This window comes from Polypterus senegalus, chromosome 10 (genome assembly GCF_016835505.1).
Source record: "Polypterus senegalus isolate Bchr_013 chromosome 10, ASM1683550v1, whole genome shotgun sequence".
NCBI classification, from domain to species: domain Eukaryota; kingdom Metazoa; phylum Chordata; class Cladistia; order Polypteriformes; family Polypteridae; genus Polypterus; species Polypterus senegalus.
The window spans coordinates 24,194,386-24,221,066 of NC_053163.1; the positions used below are offsets into that span (position 1 = coordinate 24,194,386).

A 26,681-nucleotide genomic window follows, 5' to 3' on the forward strand; every position below is an offset into this window, starting at 1 on the left:
TATGTTAGGTAGAATGCCCAGTGGGAGGCTGGGTGGACTTTTTGGCCTTGGACCCCCTGCATATTTTAGTTTTTCCTCCAGCCTAACAGTTTATTTTGTTTTGTCTGTCCTCCCAGCCATAAGACCTTACCTCTTTTTCCTTTTTTACTTATTATTTCATATTATTGCTTAATCCTTGTTTTTCATTTCATATAGGTATATTTTTGGCATCTTGTAAAGCACTTTGAGCTACATTGCTTGTATGCAAATGTGCGATATAAATAAATGCTGTTGTTGTCCTCGTTGAAGGGATGATTATGCTGTTGGCCAAAACATTTATCACACAACTGGAGCAAACAGAAATTTATTTGCCTTTTGTCCATGTATGCAGCATTCAAAGTATCCATAACTCTATTTAGATACAAGCAAGTAAGTAATAAAGCAAGCGGCATGGAACACAGCTTCCTTATGCCTGCTAGGTTGGAATTTAGCGTTCTTCCATAAAGGGTGATCACCCAGGGAATGAGATGCTTTAATTAGTAGGAACCAATCATGAAAGGGCCATGTAATAAGCACAAACAAATCAGAGCGTGATCAGAGTCTGTGTTTTCAAAACTGTACATTTACTCCCATCCACACTGCAACGTTAGCTCTGGAGAGGGTTTTCAAAAGTCTCAGTTTTCAGGGTGAAAAACGCTGGGGTAGTATGGACGAAAGGCAATAATGGAGAGTAACATCTGCATTTATTAAACGAAAAACGCAGTAGAGTGGATATTACCTTAGCAAGTCGGAGGCAGTTGTGTTGTGCTCCTTGTGAGAAGTGGTCCGTGGTGTTGTGCAAGTTTTAAATAAATAATTGTGGCCGGGTATGCAGGGCTCTGATTGGGTGCGGGTGGGCATGAGCGTGCTTCACTCCAGGGTTGATTGGGGCGCTTGGCTGATCGAACTCAAACTGTGGGGTTGGGCGGATCAGTCAGGTGACTCGTTCATGCCTTGGTGGTAACGGCGTATCCCACCTGCACCAAACCACTCATATCAGATATAAAGGAGCCTGAACGGCAGATATGACTGAGAAAGAGACAGAGAAAAAGAAAAGATCAGATGGAGAGATCAGAGGTTGAAAACCAAATGAAAAGAAAGGGCAGGATCACAAAAGAGTTGGGGTGCTGAAGGAAGGAGGCAGGCAGTCGGAAGGAGCACTGGGCTGACGCTTGGGGGTCCAAACAGGTCTACTCAGCTAAGTATTTTGGGGTAGCTGGGCTGGAATGGCCTGATGCCCGCTCTCCTGTAAATGTGAGGAGTGGCAGAGAGAGTGGGAGGTGTGAGGGTCAGTGTGGTGTCTTGCTGGGAGCCCTTGGGACAGCAGGGACCTGAGCCTATGAGGAAAGGTTGGCTGTGCCTGTCTGGAGGACATCCCAGTTGGGGTAAACAGAGGACACGTTGGTTTAAAATTGAAGCACTGGGGACTGAGTTTCATTTTTTTCTTTTTAGAACTATGTGTGATTTTTACCTCATTGTAATCTGATTATTTATTGGATTGTTTTAACCTCCACATTTTTTATTGAAATTTATTTATTGAATAACATTTTGAAGCACTGTGCAATTTTTTAGAGCACAGCTTGATTTTTGATTTTAATAAAAGCACTTGTCACTTTTTTCACCTACCCCTTGCTGTAAGTGTGTGTCCTCATTTGCTCAGCTCATTTTGACCATCATTGGTTCAGGTTCAAAAGGCTCCAGGACGAAGAGAGGGCATGGAACCGACTGGGACTGTCACACTGACACTGACATACCTACTCTGTGACTGACATCGACAAAATCAAACAGATTTCATTTTGGCTTAAGTTGTAGGGGCGGGGTCTGCGTGTGAGAGCCGACAACCAATAAGCGCTCATCCAGAAACACAGTAAAGCTACAAGAAATAAAGGACCTGACAAGCAGGAGGGAGACTTGCTTGTCTGATTTTGTGTGTTTTACATACTGTACCTTGACATATTAAAATAAAATAAAATAAAATCTTCCTCACCACGCCCACGATGACCTCATTTCCGGTAATTACATCGTTATCCCGCCTCTTCCTTTTTTTGGGGCAATTTAACTGCCTGCATAACCTTTATTTTCAGTCTTTCTTTTTTTTGGAGACTCAGTCTTTGGTGATTAGGGCTGAAATTTGTATACCTTTAAAACCATCACATGGGCTCCATCACTCAGAAAAAGGGACAAACTTGCGATTCTTTGGAAATGTGAAACAGTGCAGGAAAGCCATTATGCAGTCATCAAATTTGACACACCCTGTGATTTTTTAGTTGTGCAATCTGACATGTTCTGACAACAAGATCAGCAACTTCAGTCATCAAGTTTGACGTCCCATCTGACTACAATTTATATAATGTGCCACCGGCTTAATGTTTAAGACATCCTGCTGTGTGTCTTGGCGAAGTAAGAAAAGACACAGCCAGTTACAAATGTGAGCATAGTGCGTAAGTAATTACTTGGAGTGGAGTGTTTGGAAGTCAGACTTAGCACAAAAAAAGAGGGTATGTGAAAAACCAAAAGGAGGTTAGCTTAAGATACATAATGTATAATTTTTTGATTTAGAACAGTTTGTGTTCTAGTTTATGTGGTGTAAAGGACTTGACTCCAAACTGCAGGGTTCAATCTTCCACTTCTGGACTTTGAACCTGCCATTCATCCAAATGTCAAAAATCAGTTTAGACAATTGTACTGTGTCTGAGAAATTGTAAAGTGTCTTGTCACAGTGAATCCTGCAGCCGTCAACTTCGTTAATACGTGGGGAGACGCTCGACATGGAAGCCAGTGTGTTTTTGTTACTGCTGCCTTATTTTGTGCTGAGCCTTACTAATTTCTACTTTTCTTTGCTTTCTTTTCTGGTTCTTCTGTGGTGGTGTTTTGTGTCAACACCACCAGCACCTGATCAAAGTCCTGTGCAGCCATCTGTGATACCGGAATGAAGGTGGGGGGGTACCTCAGGTGTCCATGAGACCAACTGCATCGAATTCTCTCAGACGGAGCCTGGAAACAATGAGGAATGACTTCTGAACCTTTATGAAAGGTAGAATGCCAAGTGGGCGGCTGGGTGGTCTTTTGGCCTTGAAATCCCAGCAGATTTTGTTTTTCCTGTCCTTCCGGCCATCTGACCTTATCATCAGAATCTTCTTTAGAAAGTTAAATCTTTTTGGCATAACATTTTGAACGACACTGTTTTTATGAAGATGTGCTTTAGTAATAAACATTGTTGTTGTTGATGTAGCACAATTTGAGATTACAATGCACACCCAAAATATCCGGCTTGCTTACCAATCCACAACAAACAATTACAGAAAAGTATTCATCTGATCCCACTCACTTAATACAATGTGCTAATAGCAGTAAATATGATAAGACTTAAAGTCTAACAGAACATGTAATGGCGAAATCGATGACTGTGCCGTGAAGTGACGCTGGTTAGTACCGTTGACTCGCCCCTCTGGGGACCTGGTTACAGAATTTGTTTTTTTTTTGCTAGTCTGTGCCTCTTTTCTATGTCTGAGTTTCCTCCAGACGTTCATAATTCTTCCCACATCCCAAAGGCATACATGGTAGATTAATTGGCCAGGTTGTGTCCTATTTATTGCCAGTTCTGGTCTTCAGAAGCACACTCAGGCACAGATCTATGCTGACTCATAAAAGGCCCGTTTAGGCCAATTAGCTTAACATGCACATCTTTAAAAACAGAATACTAGAAAAGAAAAAAAACAAACAAAAACATAACAAAACAGGCAACTATCATAAAAACAAACACTGCAAAGTGACACTAACCTTAATGTGCTGTATCTTGAGGAAATTCAGTGTCTACAAGGCATTCTTTTGTGCTGTTGTGAAGCCTGCTTTGCCAGGCAAGTGACGCGACAATGCTAACTGAATATACTGAACAGCACCCCCCGTATGGGTTTGGTTTGAATTACACCATTTATTTTTCCATCTATTACCTAAAGTTAATTGGGAGATTCATCAGTGTTCATGACAAGAAAACATTAAGTTGCTTAATAGGAAATTACAAATATGATGTATTTAGAAAATAATAAAATAAATTACTCTTTCATTTCCCTTGAATGAAGCATACTCTATTTCACTCCATTGCCGTGCAAGTCTTTGGGTCATTATATTGATAAAGTGTGCATCTTTAGGAAGGTGCTATACATTAAGTGGCAAGTGCTCAGTCCCCTCGAAGCGTCTTTAAGTAGCATGTTTATCCATTCATCCATTACTTGACAACATTTAAGCAATTTCCTAATGATCCAGACTCAGTCTCAGCAATCACGTGCAAGCAGAATATGATCCCAGTATCAGTCAGAGTGTATTTTTCTATGATGTCTAAAAAATATTATTAAAATATAATTTACTCAGTTTTATACACAGTGGTGACCATGCTATCATACAGTAAAAATCCATAAATATTATGCAAATCTTGCATCTGGCTAAGCGGAATCGTTCCAATAAATCATTTTCTCTAATAGCAGTTTGATACTCTTTACAAATGAGGCATGCACAAAGCTCCACTTTTAAAAATTAATTTGTATTTACAGAGTGGAGCACCCCAGTTAATGCACATTTGTATTTGAAAAAGCACACAAACAGACGTTCAGAGCTTTTTCAATGGAAGCATTTATCATCAAGAACTTAAAAGAAAAAAAAAAGACCTTCTTTTAACACAACGATCAGGCAGGACTGGTGATAATTCCTTCAAAATCTTGGAAATATGAGAAAGTGTAGAATGGACTGAAGTAATGGCTTTGTTCAATTTTATAAAAATTATAAAAAAGATTCCCCAGAAAGTTAGATTTTAAAATTCTTTTTTTTTTTAAGGTTGGCTGTCCAAATTATACAAGAGAATGGGCTTTTTTGCAAACATTTCCAGAACAGAACCCAAAATTCTTTATCCTTTTTTTTACAATATAGTTGGATTCATGTATTCATAATCATAGATGTATTTATATATTATATATAGTTATAAAAATAGACAAAATTGTCAAGACAGTTCATTCTAGCAGCTTTCAGAGCACAAAAAACAAACAACAAGAAAAAAAAAAATATACAAGCTATGAAAAAGACCTCCACCACGTTGAGAATCGAGTCTGAGGACTCCTCCTGGGGTCACTGATGCCAACTTCCTGTTTGTGCCATGGAGTGAGGAAGAGGATGTCAGAGTGATCTGCTCACTAGTGATAACTATTCTGTTCTTCAAGGTGGTGTCCAGGTTTGGCACAGACTACGTGGCGCAGGACAGACACCGCCCCACAATTCCACCATGGCCTTCAGCAACAAGAATTACTTCTCCACTTCAACGAAAATGGCATTTTAATCAGTCTGATGAAAAGCAGTCTTGGTTTGAGGCACCTGCCTCAGTTTCGTCGTTTTCGGTCTTGGGACGTAAGCTTAACAGGAAGTTGACAGGACAGGCCTCCCAACAGGAGCGTCTATTCACCTGAATGTCCCAAAAGTTTTGTTTGTTTTTTTGCTACAGAGATGTGACTTTTAAAATGGTTGCCCCATCTATCTTGATAAAAATAATATCATCTTTAACCATTTTTGTTTCTTCTTTCTGAAAAAACTGTATAGTCACCAAAAGACGCTGGACTTTTTCTCCACTAATATTTGCCACTCTCCTTTTGGTTTGGTTTTTTAAAAAAACCGACAGCATACACTTTGTCTGCCGCTGTTTTTTACCACAGCATTGGACAACATTGCTTTCTTTTGTTTTAATTGCTTTTTCATTCTCTAAACTTTATTTTTGGTTTTGGTTAAGAAAAGGCCTTCTTCGATCAAGTCTTTCACATGGTTGTATTCTTTTTGCTACAGAAATTCTCTCCTTAACTCATTATCCCAGAGATTCATTTGCTACTTATTACAATAAAAAGAAACAAATAATAAATATGTAGATGAATGAATAAAATGACCTTCTTCATATTTTGTTGCTAAACAAATCCTTTCCTAAAAATTGCAATATTCTTTTCTAAATTAAAAAAAATCTCTTTAACCCTCCTTTCTGGCTTAAAACATTGTTTTTCAATATATTTTTTAACTTTGAAAAATAAAATAGTAACTTAATTTCAAACTAATTTACCTTTAATGAAATTTGAATCAAAGATGTTTCCCTGGGAGGCCAATGTCCTTATTTATAACAGATTATATTCATTTTTTGCATTTCTAGATTATTCCATAGTCATGCTTCGAAGTAGTGTCCTCTTCTTTCATAACTGTGAGACTGCTTCACTTTATTTGTGGAAAAAGAAAAAAAAACTTTTTTTTTTTTTCTGTAAGTACCTTCTTCTGACTTTGGACACAATACAACCACGAAAAAAACAGACAAACATATATCTAGACTCATCTGTTTTGTTTCGATGCTACAAGTGCATTTTTCCTGCTACGGTATTCTGTGAACAATGGTTTGGAGGCTGGATCCTGAGCGCTTTGGCCCTTATTGCCTCTCCCCAGAATGTTGTGTCTCTCTGCCACATTAGTGCAGTTCTCTAATTCCTCATCTGCTCCCCAAGAAGGACCAGATAAGTATCCTTGCGCTTCCATTGTGTAGAACAGACGTCCATCTCTATTGCCTTTTAATGGTAAGTTTGTTTGATCTAGGCTACCAGTGCTGTTGCACTTTTTAACCATAGGTGGGGCTAATGAGGCAGGGGACAGTAGGGAAGTCAGGGAAAGAGAACTTAGAGTTTCGGAAAGATGCTCACTGTTTGCAGTTGTTGCCAGACTCACATTGCCTCCTGTCCCAAGTTCCTCATCTGATGGCTCCATAGAGTCCTGCCTGGTGCAACTAGGACTTGTGCTTCCTCCACTACTGCGACTTCTCTGGTGCCCTCTACTGGTCTGGAGCTTGAATACCCCCGATGGTCCACCTACTCTTACATTGCTTTGATGGCAGTGAAGATTCGCTTGATGGCTACCTTGTAGGTTGTCAGCTGGCAAGGGGCATAGCAAAGGTACATCCAGATCCCGGGGGGGCGACACACTAAAGCTGAGTCCTTCTTCCAGAGTGGTCTGTAAACTGCCTTCTGAACTGCCAGTGGCCAAGGAGGAGTTGCTCAAAGTGGTGTGCTGAAAATAAATTTATGTGCATCAATTAACCAAGAACTAGTTTAAATAAAACAAACACAGATAAAAAAATAACACAATTCAAGGGTCATAGTCAACAGGCAAATCACTAACATGAGTTCAATAAAAAAAAAGCGTCAATCCTCAACATTTGCACATTCGACTTTTGCAATTTCTGGCATTTGTGCAATTTTCTTTGTAAACTCATTTTTACTTTTACTTTGGCAACCATGGACTTTGCAACTATGCACAACATAGAAAAATAATTGAGATGCGCGATGCACGCAAGATTGGGGAGCAGCCAATATTGTACTAGGCACCTCACCCTACTGTTGTAGAATAAAGTGCCAAAGGCATTTGTTTTGTCTTGCAATTGTGTCTCCAAACTGTAGTGCAAATCCTTCAGGCACTAAGCCCAAGCGTGCAAAGTCTGTGATGAGGCTTAGTGAGAAAATAAAGGCATTCGATAAATGTCGTGCTGGAATGTCAGTAGCTGCTGTCTGCTGCAACTGGCTGGCTAGAGACATGGAGGCAGCCTCAAGGTTAAAAGTCAGTTCCCCTCTGCTATGCTCCCATATGCTGAGACCCTTAAAAATATAATGAAGCAGATGTCACTTATGTATTATTGCAAGCTGGTGCGTCCTTCAGAATCAGAGGTGATGTTGAGCCTTCTGATTGTTGATAAAAATATTGAGATGTTAGCATGAAAGCTCACAGAATTCTAGATAATGACAATCGAGTAAAAATATTTTGCAAGTTACCAAAGTATATTTCGTACACTGCATTTTATGGGTTATTTCATGGCTACTGTATTATGAAGAGTGCATATTAAAAAGTGTATTTTGAGCAATCGAGTGAAGGATTGCAGTTTTTGGTGGTCGTGGGACTCTAACCCCCTATTTCCTATTGTTTCAATGTGTTACCATTTGGGTCTTTGACTTTCACATTGTTTCCTAGGAATGTAACCCCTGCCAAAGTTAAGGATTGACTGTGTGTGTATATATTGTGACCAGCAGAGGGCACAGCAGTGCCCCAAATCCCCAGAGGCAATTACACTACACATCCCTGGGTTCAAACGGTTCTTTATTTTATTTTACAATACCTCCAAATCCTTTTTAGAACAGTATAATAGAAAATGTTGGAACCCATGCTGGAAACTCAGCTTCTTTTATGCCAGACCTGGGAGTATCTCCGGTGGCACAGGATTGCAAATTGGAAGCAATTCCAGGTCAGGGAGACGTTCTTTAAAGCAAAGGATGGAGTGTTCCTGCAGATCTTCCTGGCGGCACCCAGGGACCACAGTAGGGCTGTCTAATGGGATTGCAATTCCCAGCCTGCCCTGCAGGTATCCATGCAGGCACCATAGCCCAGGAAGTTTGCCACCTATCGTATCAAGCAGCAAATTCCAATAAACTTGCCTCTTTAATGAGAAAGGAACCAACCTTGAACTATTTAGGCCAGAGTGCCAGCCCATGCCTGGTGTCCATGACATTTTATATGTAGGTTTTTATCATATTTATTTTATTTTTTCTTTGGAGCTTCTAAAAAATTGTAATTTCCCCTTGGGGACAAATAATGTATAATCTATCTATCTATATCTATTTCTATATTGCATATCTATGATCTGCTTCTCACAACTGAGAGGGTGTGGCAGATGTTTTCCGACTGGCCAACTAACCACAAGTGTTTCCTAGTAGGTAATCATGCAAATAATCAGATTGTGATTCAGATCTAATACTCCATACTTTACCCTGTTAAGTTGGGTGGCGCATTTTCTGGGGCTTCAACTCAGATGCTGATGGTCGAGGTTCGATACTAACAAGTAGAATCAAATGAACCTACTGCCTGATGAGCCCCAAATAGGGTGAAACATGTGTTGTGCACTCTTTGGATTATTTACTAGATATCATATAACATTTTTATATATATATATATATATATATATATATATAGAGAGAGAGAGAGAGAGAGAGAGAGAGAGAGAGAGAGAGTGATAGAGAGAGAGGTATGTACGGTCATATGAAAAAGTTTGGGAAACCCTCTTAATTCTTTAGATTTTTGTTTATCATCGGCTGAGCTTTCAAAGTAGCAACTTCCTTTTAAAACATAACAAAACATAACATGTCTTATGGAAACGGTAGTATTTCAGTAGTGACATTAAGTTTATTGGATTAACAAAAAATATGCAAAATGCATCATAACACAATTAGACAGGTGCATACATTTGGGCACCACAACAGAGATATTACATCAATACTTAGTTGAGCCTCCTTTTGCTCCTTTGAGCCTCTAGACGCTGTCCTCCTGTAGCCTTTAATGAGTGTCTGGATTCTGGATGGAGATATTTTTCACCATTCTTCATACAAAATCTCTCCAGTTAAGTTAAATTTGATGGCTGCTGAGCATGGACAGCCTGCTTCAAATCGTCCCATAGATTTTCGATGATATTCAAGTCAGGGGATTGTGACGGCCATTTCAGAACATTGTACTTCTCCCTCTGCATGAATGCCTTTGTAGATATCGAACTGTGTTTTGGGTCATTGTCTTGTTGGAATATCCAATCCCTGCGCAACTTCAACTTTTTGACTGATGCTTGAACATTATCCTGAAGAATTTGTTGATATTGGGTTGAATTCATCCGACCGTTGACTTTAACAAGGACCCCAGTTTCTGAGCTAGCCACACAGCCCCACAGCATGATGGAACCTCCACCAAATTTGACAGTAGGTAGCAGGTGTTTTTCTTGGAATGCGGTGTTCTTCTTCTGCCATGCAAAGTGCTTTTTGTTATGACCAAGTAACTAAATTTTTTTCTCATCAGTCCAAAGCACTTAGTTCCAAAATGAATCTGGCTTGTCTAAATGAGCATTTGCACACAACAAGCGACTCTGTTTGTGGCGTGAGTGCAGAAAGGGCTTCTTTCTCATCACCCTGCCATACTGATGTTCTTTGTGCAAATTGTGCTGAATTGTAGAACGATGTACAGATACACCATCTGCAGCGAGATGTTCTTGTCTTTGGAGGTGATCTGTGGGTTGTCTGTAACCATTCTCACAATCCTGCTCATATGCCGCTCCTGTATTTTTCTTGGCCTGCCAGACCTGCTGGGTTTAACAGCAACTGTGCCTGTGGCCTTCCATTTCCTGATTACATTCCTTACAGTTGAAACTGACAGTTTAAACCTCTGAGATGGCTTTTTGTAGCCTTCCCCTAAAACATGAGACTGAAAAATCTTTGTTTTCAGATCTTTTGAGAGTTGCTTTGAGGATCCCATGCTGTCTGTCTCTCTTCAGAGGAGAGTCAAAAGGAAGCACAACTTTCAATTGACCACCTTAAATACCTTTTCTCATGATTGAACACACCTGTCTATGAAGTTCAAGGCTTAATGAGCTCATCCAACCAAGTAATCAGTATTGAGCAGTGACATGCATTCAAATCAGCAAAATTACAAGGGGACCCACATTTTTGCACAGCCAGTTTTTCACATTTGATTTAATTTCATACAACTAAATACTGCTTCACTAAAAATCTGTGTTTGGAAAACACCCCAGTACTCCGATGCTCCTAGGAAATGAAAGACATACCACTGTTATCTTTTTGTTGAAAGGAGAGTCAATTATTATGCAGGCTGAAAGGGGTTCCCAAACGTTTTCATATGACTATATATCTCTCTATATTAGATATACAGTATATATATATACAAACACACATTTATGCATACAATTATGTATATGTATAATTTTTGGAAAGCACTATCTCTCTGTTCATCTAATATCCATCCATCTAAGTGGATTTCATTAGCATTAGATATTTCCATTTCCTCCAAGTTTATACTGCACTGCCTGTAGTTGTTTTCAGATTATAGGCACACATTTTTAAATCTGCACATTTAGCAGTTTTCCCATTAATGCTGCCACAAGCACACTCCTTTCTTTTAAAGATAAGCAACAAATCTAATGATTTGATAATGAACAACAGAAGCAAATCTACCTGTGCGTCAAGTGGGCGACTGTTGGCACTCGGTGACCGCAGCAAAGCCCAGGAGGCACTGTTTGCAGATGACTGACCCCCCGTAGGGCTGGATGGGGGGAGAGCAGCCATAGCAGGATGGAAGAAGTCAGCAGGGAGATGTAAAAGTGAGGGTCCTCCACTAGATGAACCACCCATTACTAAAAAGACAGAGGGAGAGATCAGAGATTAGGAGATAACACATTAAATATAAAAGGTCTTATGTTAATAATAATAATAATAATAATAATAATAATAATAATAATCCATATAACGAATACTGCATATATGAGAAATTAGGAATTTGAAAAATTCCTTTCACAATGCCACATTTTGCCCAAAAATTATGCATGACACATCTAATATTAAGCTAGCGCACATAATGAACAGACACAATTTGAGCACAGTAGCTGCCAGGAGGCAGATGTACCGAGAATCAGATGGCCCTAATTGGTCATCTTCTTGCTATATGGAGAGGTCACAGTGTCAATCAGGACCAATTAAACCAACTCAAATTTGCCAGCTGCCTCTGAAATAATAGTGTGTGGTGGTTTGGGGGGATACAAAAAAAGAGCAGCTGGGATCTGGGAGAAAGAGTTAAATGGTGCTTGTGCTGCTCTTGAGGTCAGTGTTAAGTTTGGAGATGTTTTGTGGTGACATATATGCAGCGCCTATAAAAAGTTTTATTATGCAGCTTTGAATTACAGTTAGTTTAATTTTCCTTTTTGACACTGCAGCTAGCTCTTCCCTACTTAACAAGGTGAAGATTGGAGTTTTAGGTCTGAATCGCAATCTGATTATTTGGACGATTACCTACCAGGTAACACTTGTGGTTAGTCGGCCAGTCGGAAAACATCTGTCACACCCTCTCAGTTGCGAGAAGCAGATATATGATACAGAAATAGATATCAATAGATAGATTATACTTTATTTGTCCCCATTGGGAAAAGTCAAAAAACAGTGAAAACAGATCTCTGCAAAGTGATTTAAATGAATTACGCCACTCAAGATTTAGGGGTGTCAGATTAAAGGTGGTGAATCCTTATTTGATTATCCTTAATCCTTATTTGTAATTAATTTAAGCAACTTTGCAGAGACCTTGTTTTATCTTTTTCTGTTTATCAGGGTCAAAAAATGCAAACGACTTCCACTGTGATTCAGTGTTGTATAATAATAAAAAAAGAAAATTTCCAAGTGGGTGACTATTTCCTATAGGCTCTGCCTTATTTATGTCTCACATCCGACACTAAGCTCTAATGGTGTTTTTTCCCATTTTATAAGCTTTAGATTCTGTTTTTGATTTTTGTTGTGTACGTTAACTTCTGTTCTGTGACTTAATGCAATTCTCCTATACAAACTGATGTTCTTCTCTCTTATTTCCAAACACCTTAGTCCTGGGGTAACGTATTGTGAATGTCATGATCATAAGTTTTTTATCCTGGAGAATTTTATTTTTTACAGGTAGTTTTATTAAATTTGTTTTCATTTTTATTGTTTTAATGGTAATGTCATTTCAAGGGCATTTTGGAGTTTGTTTGTTTCGCGAGTGCCGCCGTTTTGTGCTTGTTGTCCATGTCCCTGGCTGCTTTGTCTACTTTAATGGCCCTCCGTTTCTAGGTACCTCTTTAGCACTATTGTGAAATTTGATGGATTGTGTGTGGAAGCTATTTAAGATCATATAATCCACATTATGATTATACTTAGCTTTGGATTCTGTTATAAACAAAATAACAAGTTGGGGCTCAATTAAACATAGTAGCCTTTTTTCCCTAACGTAATTTTTGGCATAGTGTTTAGGACTTTTGGCAATTGTTTTTAAAGACTTCCTGATTCTGTCTGCCCTCAACATCTTTGTTCAGCCCTACCATTATTTGAAATTATTGTCTTCTAAACAACCTGAGCTGAACCTCTAATGTCCTCATTTCTAATCATGTCTATCCTCGTCACACCCAATGCAAATCTTAGCATCTTTAACTCTGCCACCTCCAGCTCACATTCTATTTTCTAAACATAATAGGGAGCCCCTGGCCCTCTAAAAAGTTTTTCATTTATAGTACTAAGTTTGTTGCTTTCAACCCAATGTGTAGAATTATTCCTAATGCAGCAGAGCACCGATTTTCAAGTTAGCAGTTTTCCTGCCTCCCTGCAAAAAAGCAGTTAAGTAGTGGTCAGTAAGAATGAAGGCCAATAGATCCAACTGTCTAGGGTCAAGTGATATCGACTTCTTCTTCTCCTTTTGGCTGCTCCTGTTAGGGGTGGCCACAGTGGATCATCTTCTTCCATATCTTTCTCTCCTCATCATCTTATTCTGTTACAGCCATCACCTGCATGTTCTCCCTCATCACATCCATAAACCTCCTCTTAGGCCTTCCTCTTTTCCTCCTACCTGGCAGCTCTATCCTTAGCATCCTTCTTCCAATATACTCCTCTGCACAAGTCCAAACCAACACAATCTCACCTCTCTGACTTTGTCTCCCAACCATCCAACCTGAACTGACCCTCTAATGTCCTCATTTCTAATCCTGTCTATCCTCGTCACACCCAATGCAAATCTTAGCATCTTTAACTCTGCCCCCTCCAGCTCTGTCTCCTGCTTTCTGGTCAGTGCCACCATCTCCAACCCATATAACATACATGTAGATGGTCTCACTGCCATCCTGTAGACCTTCCCTTTCACTCTTGCCGATACCCGTCTGTCACAGATCACTCCTGACACTCTTCTCCACCCATTCCACCCTGCATGGACTCTCTTTTTCACCTCTCTAACACAATCCCCACTACTCTGTACTGTTGATCCCAAGTATTTAAACTCATCCACCCTACCGACCCGCTTCTTCTCTTCTTTCATCAGCATCTTTTCGCATTACAACTAATGAAGTCAGTGTTTGTGTTGCAATTACTTACTACGTTTTCTTAAATTTTTCACTTAAGCTGGCACTTAAGTCTTCAATCTGCCTCAAGAATGATTTATGATATGGAGAGGTAGGGGAAGTGACAGCGAAGGTGGTAGGGATGACAACGGCGCCTGTATGCATGTGCTGCACGGTCTCTCTGCTGGCCACTGCCGAGAGTTGATTCTACAATAAAATAAAATAAAAATAAAAAGAGGAATAACCTTGGAGGTCAATCATCACCCCAAAAGCGGATAGTAGATGTCACGAAGTATATGTGTACCAAACTTCAGTTTAATAGTTCAAACGGTTTGCAAGCTACAGGTGATTTAAAATCCTGGACTGACAAATGAACAGCCACGGTAGCGTATTATATATAAAGATATAAAACAAAACATCTGTCTGTCTGTCTGTATGTATGTCTGTCCGCTTTTCATGAGAGAACTACTTTTCTATAATTTGCTTGAACATTCCGGTTGATTTTGCGACTTCTGTCATCGTGCTAAGTATCATAGTGTCAATTGTGCGGGCTGAGGGAGGGGGCCCTCCTCACTCACGTGCCAGCTTCCGTTCAAGTTTCTCTACCTCTTATCACGTGTTGGAGCATACCTTGCCTCCGCTTAGCTAGCAATACCTGTTTTTTCAACAGACATTATCATCTAGAGATTGTTAAGGAGTAACGTTTGATGTTTGTGAGAGAGATCACAGCTACGTGTGATTTAGAGGGTAGCTGCTGATTGCCAGAGATATCACAGCCAAGTGTATTTCTGTCCACGCAGGGGATGCTCTCCCATCAGAGCTGAACACCATCAGATACAGTGGCAATGTTTCACGTTGGAGTGTACCTACCTTCCGCTTGGCCAGAATTACATTTTTTTTAAATTGATTTTTAAAGTTAGTCTTGTTTCACTACTATGTGGATGGAGCCACGGGGGACAGCTAGTATGAACTAAGAACAACTGGTCTGTAGTCCTTAGGATCTCTCCAATACCCTTTCTTCAATACTGGGACCACACTGGATGTTTTCCACAGCTGTATTATGCTGCCTTCAGACTTCCCTTTCCATCACAGGCCTTTCCATAACAGCTACAGAGATGCTCATTCTGTTGAAATGTGGTGGGATACAAAGTAAGTAAAGTAAATGTTTGACCCCCTCAGTGGACTCAGAAGGTGGCAAAACTGCAATGATCAAAAATCACCAATGCACCCCAATATATGGGCAGTCCCCAGAATCCAAATTTTATGAAGCAAAAAAGCAGTCATTATTGATCTATAAAGATTAGACTCCCAGGATATAAATCACAACCAGCAAAACCAGCCCATATGGAGGCCATGTTTCAAGACCTCGTTGATGAGTCAAGATTAGCCTCCACGGTGATAACGCTGCGGGCCACTGACAGGATCAAACTCCATGTAACTTAATAATTAGGCTATTACATCATATACAATTAGACCACAGTGTGGACTCCTGGCTTCTCTCATTTTGGCAGAAGAAACCCACAGCTACAAAAATCAGCAACAATTGGCAAAATGGTGAGAAAATGGCAGTATCGGGAAATGGCTGGTAACATGTGGGAGGACCAGGTGGTTTCTCTTACCTGTGCTTGTGCTGTCAGGAGGCTGAGGAGGCAGTTGGCTGCTTTGCGTCCCCAAATCAAAAAGGCAGTCATCTTCTGCAGGACTCTGAGGCAGCGAGTTTGGGCCTCCTACCTGACTGCCTCCTAACTCCTCTGAGCTTCGAGAGTCACTGCTGCTTCGCTCTTCCTAAAACGCATAAATAAGAAATTCAAAAAGCTCAGGGATTGCTGCAAAGACGTTGTTATATGACCAGCCATGTCTGTGTCACAGCTTCCACTTGTGTTACTTCTGTAGGTTCATTTGAGTTTATATGCTGATATCCTTTGCAAATATGTCTCATTAATTTCAATTACATTGCATGCCATCATTTAAACGCTGCTCTGACTTAAGAGAGAGGCTTTAACCGCTGCATGTATGGACCCCCCGGTTCGTTTCACATCTGCTCTTTTCCTTTCTGTGTTTGAAAAATGTTTTTTTGTAAAAGACCGACCAGAGGAGCAGTATGTTGCATTAATGAGCTTTTCATTATGTGCTCCTAAAACATCTGCCAATGTGCAAATATATCCCTCCGTTCAAAATTTCTTTTTAATGTTTTGCAAGACAATAGCATTAATGCTACAGGCACTCATCCAATTGTCTTCATGAAAAAGAAAAAAAAAAGCACATTTTATTTGCTTCTCCTAATGAGGATGAATTTATCAAGTGGTTTAAACTCAGAATAACACATCTCCAGTTGTTTAAATGGTGACAGTGAAAAAAAAAATATGGAAACAATTAAGAAATCTCCCCATACAGAATTCACAATGGCTTTTCGGGCTATAAAAATGCTGTCATTATCTGATATCAGAAGAGAATATGACACCCAATTGTTTTGAATTCATACTAGTACACGTTAAGTCTTTATCTAGCCTGAGTAGTACTTGGTTGGGCGACCATCTAGTTAAAGCCTGGGATGCTGCTGAAGGGGTGTCGGTGAGACCTACAGGGGGCACTTACTCTGTGGTCTGAATATGGATCTCAATGCCCCAGTGCAGCGACAGGGACAATATGCTGTAACAAGGGCGCCATCCTTTGGATGAGATGTAAAACGGAGGCCCTGACTCTCTGTGGTCATAAAAGATCCTTGGGTTTCTTTCATAAGTAAGTTGTATCCTGTTGACTTAGCTAAATTGCCCATCTTAGCCTATTCATTCTGGTCCTGACTGTAACTGGCTGCCTGTCTCTTACCACTTAAAGGTCCTTGGAAATCTTTGGAAAAGAGTATCCTGATGTCCTGGCTAACTTGCCCATCAAGGCCCCGTCTATTCTGTCCCCCTAATCATCCCCTGTCTCTCTCTCTCTCTCTCTTTCCTTTACCAAGTAACAGCTAAATATGTCTGTCTTCACATCATCCAGGTGGGTGCTACACATTAGTGGTGGTTGAAGGGGTTCCCCTCTGTCTAAGCACTTTGAATAGTGAGAAAAAGCACTATATAAATGTAATCTACTCTCTCTATATAAAAGCCTAAGCCTAAAAGTGCAACGATTTTATGTGACGTTTTCATGTCACTTATTTTCTCATGCTTTAAATTGGGCTTATTTTAAAACCTGCATATATATGTTTAGTATCATTCTTTTCAGAATTTATCAAACTTTAATGTGATGTTGTTAGATTTTCAGATTCTTATTCCGTTTTTACATTATAAACTAAAATATCAAGAACTCATGTCCCGAGAGACGAATCTTTGTGCCAAGAGATTTAACCATGCCTGTGGCTGGAAATAAAAGACAAAGAGTAGATGACAAAGGCAGCTGCTGTACAGGCTTTCAACACTAGAATTACCAGAGCCTACGAAAAAACTCGTAGATCCGTCCCACCTTAAATCACTTCTTAAATCCGTTCGCAGCTCTCTGCCAGCGTCTTTTGTCTTCTAAATGTGCAGATAAAGACAAGCTGCAAGCAGCCGGCTATTCCATCCCACCACCGACTTAGAACGTGCACGGACTTCTCCCAGCTCAGGCCTTGATTGATTATCTGGGATTGAAGTGGAGTTTTAGAGTGGAAATAATAGATTGTTATTTGGAACACACGCATTTCATGTGTATTCCATTTCTACAGTAATCTGTGTTCACACATTTTTAAAAAAGAAACGTTCTAGTAGTAAATGACAGCTTCACACATTCTATAGTTTATGCCTACATTTTGTAAAATGTATTACTAAAATATGAAAGTTTCTGTTTTAACAATTTGTTTACACAGATTACTGTAGAAAGAGAACACACATTAAATGCATGTGTTCCAAATAACGATCTATTATTTCCAGTCTAAAATTCCAGCAGTTCAGTCACTCCCAGATAATCAAACAAGGCATGAGCTGGGAAAACTTAGTGAACGTTCTGCAGCGATGGGGGATGGAATAGCCAGCTGCTTGCTGCTCATCTTAATCAGCATTTAGAAGACAAAAGACGCTGGTGGAGAGGTGAGAACGGTTTTAAGGTGGGCCGTATTTTTTTTCGTAGTTTTTTTTCGTAGACTCTGGTAATTCTAGTGTTAAATGTATGAAGCGCCATGCGAGATGCAGATCACGCGGCACGGCAGCAGCAGCAGCAATGAGCAGCTGATTGAGCAAAGAGGAGGTAAAAAAAAACTGTTTCCCATTGTATCACCATTTAAGAAGGGGTTTCGGAGGAGCAACCGCGTCTCCTTGGGGTGTGTTCAGCCCCCCTCTTCATAACATGAGTCGTAGAAACGCAAAGTGGCTGGCACGTAGCACAGGTCAGGAGGGTTGGTGAGCAAAGCGAGCAGGGGTTAGCACCCTTGTTAATTATAAAGATATTAGCCTGTGCTTACTACTTGACAGCAGAAGGCCATCTTATTTTGTGCTAAGCTTGCATTTACCAAATCTGTATTTGGCATTTAATAATAGACTGTTGACATCTATATTTAAAGTAAAGTGATAATAATGAAGCCCAAGAGACACCTTTAAATATAACATAGCACTTATACTGTATGTGTTAATTGTCACACTGACAACACTACATACTGTAGTCAGTAGTTGAGCAGACCAAAAACACCAGATAATAGAATAGAATTCATTTTCATTTTTGGCTCATTCAGAACAGAAATGGTGTTCTTTTACATTCCCACTCAAACATCCCACCCCATTTCTCCAGTTGGTAAGCTGTTTGAATGAAATAAAAGAATGGCTAATAATGTCTTTTGGTTATCATGATAAGCTGCTTGTCCAAAAATTAAAAGAACGAAAGGGTGAATATCTGGAGAAAGGATAAAATCTACAAGCTCGTCTGGAGATGAAGGAGGTGAAGATTCGGCGTGAAGATTGGGGGTAAGATGGAAAAGATTCATATCTGGCCTGCCTTCAAGTAGAATGTTCTGTTTCTTTCAAACAAGTTGAACTGTTATATGTCTCATGGTGAGTTACAGCAAGTTCAGGTTCTGTGATATTTTGGGTACTACAGAGAACCAAGTTACACCTCTTACTTCTGAGGCTATTTTAACATTGAAAGGGTTTCACCAGACTGAGTGGAAAAAGCGGGGGGGACTGGAGATTTTTGTGAATGGACATAATGTGACCAAGACATCAAAATATGAGCTGAATATTGTCCATGTCACTTCTCAAGAAAGTTAAGTGACATCATCATGGCTGACTGAGCAACAGAAATGACTCGCTCTGTACCAACATCTTAATGATGAATTACTCTGAATGCTGCTGCCTTCAAACAAGGCCTCAAGTGTCTACTAGGCAGGTTCCATTCATGGACACTACAAGCTGGACCTGCTCTATCGAGATTTTAATGGCTTTAAATATGAACCGAGGCCATCTTGCTATCACCTACAAACCTCTTGTTGAGAGCAGCAGCTCTCGATTATCCAATTCAGAGGTTTTGTGTGCGTTTGGGAGGCTGTTTGCTTGTTTTTATTTATTATTTATTTATTTATGGGGAGCTTCTGTAAAATTTTGATTTCCCCTTGGGGACAATAAAGTACAGTATAATCAATCTATCTATCTATAAGTGTGTTTGGACGCAACCAGTACTTGGATAGGAGACCATCTATGAAAAGCTTGGGTTGAGGCTAGAAGAGGTGTTGGTGATGCAGCAGCCTGTGGTCTAAATGTGGATCTCAATGCCACAGTGCAGTGATGGGGACACTGTGCTGTAAAAAATGATGCAGTTCTTCGGATGAGACGTAAAATCGAGGTCCTGACACTCCATGGTCATAAAAGTTATTTGGGTGTCCTTCATAAAGAGTAGGGTGTATCCTGATGTCCTGGCCCATCATGGCTTAGTAATTCTGGCCTCCTCACCACTTCACCACCTAACAGCCAATGTTTGTTGAGCATACTTATACAAAATGGCTGCCATCACATTATCTGGGTGGATGCTGTACATTAGTGGAGGCTGAATTGGCTCCCCACTCTCTGTGTAAAGTGCTTGAGTAGAGAGAAAAGTGCTATATAAATGTAAAGAATTATTATTATTATCTACCTACATTGTTTCTTAGAAATACCTACAGTATTAAATTAAAGACTTGAACTAAAACAGAAACATATACATTTATTTGTCAAGCAACCTTAATTACTGTAGTTTGTATTGTTTTAAATAAAAGCATATTGTTAGAATGTGTATGTATACATTGTGGCTGCTAAGGGACGTAACTGAGTCCCAACTGCTTGGCACAACTACACCGGATAGCTTGGTACAACTATACAAGAAATAACTCAGATTTATTTTGATTTAGCACAGCACAGCACTGCACAGTCTAGTCCTTTTCTTTTCTTTCTCCTCCACACATCCTAGCAATTTTTGTCCACTACCTCCCATGCAAAGTACAGCTCTCCTTTTAAAACCTGAGCTTTGAGTACTTCTGGTGCCCAAGTCATTGTCTCCAGGAAGCAGTTTTGGGTCAGGTCGAACACCCCCTGGAACAGGGCATTCATATCCCAACAACTCCCTCTAACGGTCCTCACAGGAAACTCAACAATGCAGACCTATGGGACCACAACTCCCATGTTGCCTTGGAGGCGGTCCATATAAGGGATTACCACAAATGATGCTGCTAACCAGTGTATAGAGGAATGACCTGTTCATGGGATGCAGTCTCCCACTGTCCCACATTTCTTCTGGTCTCCCAACCAAGTAAGGGACCACTAACCATCTGGGTCAGGATGTTTCTCCACCCAGGTCATCCATCCATTAGGTTTGGCTGCCCAGCAGAATAAGGGATTCATAATCCCTGGCTACTGGGTTGCCAGTCCCAGTGCACCAGCTGTTGTTGTGCCCCTCTATGCCCTACTCCTGGCAGTAAGGAGTAATGTAGCGCTGTCACATCTCCCTTTCTGACCTTCTTTGTTATACTGGCCACTTGGCCAGGTAATGGAATGAAAGATTGTCCCAGCAGTGGTTTGTAGTAAGAAAAAGTTTGAATCTCATGTTTTCATGTATTATGGAGATACACTTTCGTACTTGTGTTGCATAATCCGTATTGAGTCAGACAGTTGTATGCTCACTATGGTCAAAACATATGCATTTTTATTAAAATATTGTTAAATTAATATTCTCAAAATTCAGACCTTTTGAATTGAAGACAGGAATCTTGACCAATGAATGAGGGGAAAGGGGGTGTCTTCAATTCAAAAGCTCAACCACATATGCATGTGTTTCTTCTGTTTGTACTGTTCTGATTTGTAGCTGATAGATAGATAGACAGACAGACAGACAGATAGGAAAGGCACTGTACACCGTAGACAAACAGACAGACTTATAGGTAGGAAAGGCACTATTCACCATAGATAGATAGATAGTTAGATAGATGAAAGTGTAAACATACGTCCAATAAATATCCCAATTTTTCCAATTCAGAACACATCCACCCTTGCTGAAATAAATGCAAAGGCCGATAACATATTAAACAATGTTTTAGTTCAGGGGTCTGCAGAGTCGGTCCTTGATTTGCTGGTGTAGCTGCAGGTTTTTATTCCAGGTTGAATTCTTAATGAGAAGTCAATTATTGCTGTTAAATCACTTATTGCTCATTTCCATCATTTGTTAAGATTTCCCACCCTTAATTGCTTATTTTAGTCTTAAACAGTTGCATTCGCCATTTTCTTTCTTTCTTTTTTCCTTTTAATTAATTTTATTGCATTCCATACAAATCAATCAAGTTTTTACAAAAATAAAAATTGAGTTAAAAACAAATCGATGCCCACCCCTGAGAGAGAGAGCAAGCCAAATGGCGTGAAATTTAAGACCTGTAAACATACCTAAATTAAAAACTTCTCTGTGCTTTATGAGATTATTTTAAAATATTACTAATTAGATCCTGCCATGTTTTGAAAAAAGTCTGTACGGATGCTCTAACTGAGTATTTGATTTTTTCCAATTTCAAATAGTATAACACATCAGTTTCCCACTGACTGCATTTGCCATTTTCAGTTGCTCCTTATTAGCAATAAGATGTAAAGGACAAAGGAAGCAGCAGTTCTCCACATACCTTGTTTCCATTTACACCTGTGTGTATTCAGCATGAACTCTCTGGTTTAATAAAATATCAAGAAGGAAACTGAAGAGAAAAAAGTGAAGGATTGGTCTCAGATTATTAGGATAATATTGTTATTGACAAAGGATCAGTTTCTAAAGAAGAAATAGGTTTAGAAATAAAATCTGCAGCCATTACAGCCTGCCAAGACCAAGTTTGCAGACCTCTGTTTTAGGTGAGGAAGTGTAGCTAAATGAGAACATGACTACAAACACATTCCAAATCCAGTAATTTACCTTTACCTAGTATTAACTGAAATCATTCTGATTAGCAACAAATAAAAATCAGCCTAAGGTTTATTGGCTACAGGACTCTTTTTTGGTACAAGCAAACTAAAGAACTGCAGGGGGACCTTGACCACACAAAAAAGGAGAGGAAAAATAGTTGGTTGTCTCAAAATTTGAAAATCAATGAGCACCCACAAAAGGTAAAAACGACCATTTTGACTCCATAATGCAGAGACAACAATGGTCCTCAAGGAAATAACAAAAGACCTACAAGACTCTTAATTGTTGAAAGGTGTGGCTCATGAGTAAAAACATAATTATAGTCTTCCTTTTCTTTTAGAATCATCAATTAACCCAAAATATTTCTTTGAATCATGGAAAGAGACAATGTGCTACATCTGAGAAAATCTACCTAGTCTATAATGGTCGTTGGTTATATACCTCAAGAAGATCCTGTAACATTACAGCAAGCTGGGGTTATCAGCCGTGCTCGTTCATTATATCCAATGTAAATAAAGATAACAAAGTTTATAAGAGGGGATGATTTATATTGAGATACTTTAAACGTTGTAGATGACAGATCTAACTTAACAGTTTTAAGCCTGAAAGTCTTGTCAAATTAAACAGAAGTGCAGTGTATTCTGGGAAAGATAAAATGTATAGCAGAGTTTAGAGTATTTTGCTTAGTTAGAAAGTGTAGCTTTTGATTACAATAGGGAAAATAACTTTGAGTTTGTGATAATGATTCATTGACATTTTGTGTGTTTTGAGAAACTATAAAATGGCAGCCGCCTAGCTAACAGAAAGAAAGACAGTATTCATTTGGGGATGAGAAGAGGGGAGGACAGGCTCCCACTTTTTTCAAAAAGAGCTTTCAGTTCAGTTGCTGTCTTTCTGACACTTATGGATGCTTACAATGAACCTTTCTTTAGCTGACACTTCATGGAGGTTTATGTCTGCTTAGCTGCTGGACACTTTCCAATGAGCTTTTTCTCTGGTAGGAAATTTTCTTTTTATTTTCAATTAGGCCATCCAGGTTGTATAATTGTTTGTGTTGCTTATATTTGCTGCTATTAGTATTTAGGTGAAATCCTAAATGAATGTCTTTGTCTGATTGCTATTAGTGTAGCTGAGTGTGGTGAAGTGAGTTTAGAGTCCATGGCAGTGCATTTGTTTTGGTAATAAAGATCGTGCATCTCAGACTTTGTGGGTATGGGAGTAATCTGCTTGAAAGCCATGCAGCCACAGTGTGACTGGTGGGGGAAATGGCTGATTGAGTATTCAAGTGCAAATGCAGTTAGCTCAAAGAAAAAGAGAAACAAAAGAAATATTAGGAAAGGATCAAGATTGAGAAAAGAGGGAGAAGAAAAACAGAGGAAGTCTGATTGTCAAAAACAAGAGGACAGGATTGGATGGGAGGTAGCATAGAAGGAAGGTAGCAAAGCGTTTGGGGAAACCCCATGAAGGGAGCAGAGTGAGGGGCAGTCCAGGGGTGGACTGGATCACTTCTGCTGGACTTCTGAGAGCAGAAGTGATCAAATGCTCTCAGGCGTCCTGTGAACACTGACAGAGGCAGCAGGATGACAGAGTCAGGCTCACACGTGCTGGTGAGGGTGGCTGGGACTGGGAGTTGTAGAGGGATATACTGTATATATATATATATATATATATATATATATATATATATATTTGCCATTGTCTTTGGCATGTTGTTTATACTCGGAAAATGGGTGAATGGGATCAGATGAGGGGAACAGTGAGTAGCACTTTAAAGGAGATAAGGGCAGATCCTGATTGATCTGATTAGATTACTTATTACGTTCTATCATCACGGAGCAATGGATTTTATTGGAGAGTTTATTTATTGAAGGAATTTCAATTTCACTGCATTTATTAACTTGAGTACTGCTTAAATAAATTGCACAATCCATTTTTTGCACTTTTGTTTTCATTGTTGTACATCCTCAATGAACTAGCCATCCTGATTATGACTACTGATGCCCTGGGAAACGGGTGATGCAAAGGCTATGAGCAACTTGGAGCATCACACCAAGAAGCTAGATTGTCATTCCTTTTGTCGCTGCGGTCCCTTAAGAGCTCAAAGGGATGCAAAGTCCTCTTTTAGTGGTAAAAATAGGTTGAAGTAAAGCAATGAAAGTAAAGATGACCCCAGTCAGCCAGCAGCCATCTATTATAAGTTCCCATGGTTGAATACGCAGTGTACAGAAACAGCCGTAGAGCTGACTTTGACAACCACATTATGAAAAGACCCGGAGAGGTTAGTCAGTACCTTTCACGTTAGGTGCCTGCCATAGGTAATCTGATAACTCGATAAAACAGGTAAGCTGTGAGGATTTGATGCAAGGTGAAGATGAATCACTAGGACTTAAACAACACTGTCAAATCAGGTGGCCTGTAACTGGCAGAGCTCAAAAGAAAGCAAATGAAAAATAGGAAACGCAACTCAATGATGGAGACAATAGCATGGATCATAGATGACAAGAACACAATGCTCAGCAAAAAATAAACAGAGGATATATGAGAGCACATCTTAAGGAAATGAAGCAAAAGTAAGCAACTACAAACATGACTCATTGATTAAGTGCAGAATTTAATGGTCAGAAGTAGATCTTAATTGAAGACCTGGTGATGAATGAACAATTGATTTTGCATTACGGCAACAGAACAAAGGCACAGTAATGGACGAGTTCGAGGATGTGGTCATATCACAGTCTAGTTGGGACACTTCTTATTTGCACAAATCCATCTTAATCAATGAATCAGCTAATGCAAACCACTTCCAATATGAAATAATGAGCCGAAGTACCATGGGAAATGTTTGTTTTTTTGACATTTTATTATGAATGCCAGTCCAAAACAATTTCCGACATGTGGAAAAAAATCATTTTCTTGGTACCATTCTAAAACTTTTCAAATGAGTTGAGGAAGACTGCAGAAAAATCTGTTCTCCATAATAATATACCCGTGTAACAGGGTTCTGTCAGCAGAGTTGTACAACATGTCATTTGTATTGTATGGTGATGCATAATAAAGAAGTAAAATCGATAGTTAAATTCATGCTCTGCTGCGTAATAGCCGGGTTTCCCAGAAATGTTTGTACTACAAGTTTTTTTTGCTGATTATAGAATTGTTTAAACTCTTTTACAGAATAACTTGATATATTTGCTGCACTCCTCATTATTGTAGATAATCTCCATTTACTTCAGCAGCCTTGTATCAGTAAGAAATAGGAGCACATGTCTTCAGTGTGAATCCTTCTTCCATAAAGTGGTCATGATTTCCAAACCTTTTCCCATTCCTTTGATGGCTACAAATACTTTGAAATCTTACTGTAGGATGGATGGGGAAGAATAGTGAACTGGAGATTTAGAATTGGGTCCTGCTGTGTTTTCAGACTTGTGTGTAGAGTTGTGTTTAAGGAGGACTTCAGAAACATTTTTGTGAAGTTGAACTCTGCTTAAATACCTTGGCAAATTTCGAAGAGATTGACTGAATGGATCAGAGTTAAAGTCTCTCATTCTGTATCCAATAATGTCAATAACTTAGATCTTATCTCCAGGACAGGTTGGATGACACAGTTCCGCTGACTATCTTTGGGACTCTGGTTCACAGTGATGGATCTAGGTTTCATCCACAGTAATCATTCACCCTCATCCTCGGAAGAGAGAAAATATCATGAACGCACCTCAGTTCTGTAATATAGTGAATCAGAGTTTTGTACACCATTTCATTGTTGGACCAGTTGGTTTTGTTTTATTTTTATCAAGTGATGCCATTTTGTTTCTTGTCTTTGGTATGGTGTCCCCACCATTTTGTGTTGCACTTTTCATACCTGCAGCCATATCATTTAAGGTATCCACACTCATTCTCACGTGATTCATTTTGTAATCTTTTCCTTGATTTTAAAGAATGGGAGCACAAAGCTTTTGGCATCCAACTGAATCCTTTTAATAAAACAAGCAACAAAGATAAGAGCTATTTAGGGGTAATTAAGGTAAGCTAGCATGAGGACTTTGGAATGTTTGGAACTAAAAAGGGAATGCTTTCTGACATGAACGTGAACGAGCATTTGAACTGTAGACCTGTCTCCTGTTATATTTCAATTGATAGAGATGAGCCACAATTAAAGTACCTCAGGATTACTTAGCGGCCTTCTGTGAATTAACCTTCTTCTTGTTGAAGCATCTTACATATTCACAAATTTGAATTCCAGATAATGTTTTCACTCGCTTTTCTTTAACTTTTAACCTTTAGTTTTATGTGCCTGTCAGTGAACTTTGCAATGTTGACATCATGTGATGCAGAATGTTAGCCGATGAACAGGGTGTTAGTG

General features: G+C 39.5%; 1 protein-coding gene across 2 annotated transcripts in view; it reads right to left on the reverse strand.

Moving 5' to 3' along the window:
• Window positions 1-3,830: 3,830 nt before the first annotated feature.
• Window positions 3,831-26,681, reverse strand: part of LOC120536964 (voltage-dependent T-type calcium channel subunit alpha-1I-like) — an 808,892-nt gene continuing 786,041 nt past the window's right edge. For both annotated transcript variants that reach the window (XM_039765546.1, XM_039765545.1), the window contains 3 exons: window positions 15,583-15,748; window positions 11,076-11,254; window positions 3,831-7,089 (listed from right to left, as the gene is read on the reverse strand). In XM_039765546.1, coding sequence (XP_039621480.1) covers window positions 6,364-7,089; window positions 11,076-11,254; window positions 15,583-15,748 — 1,071 coding nt within the window. In that variant the 3' untranslated portion in view covers window positions 3,831-6,363. The remainder of the gene's footprint in view (window positions 7,090-11,075; window positions 11,255-15,582; window positions 15,749-26,681) is intronic.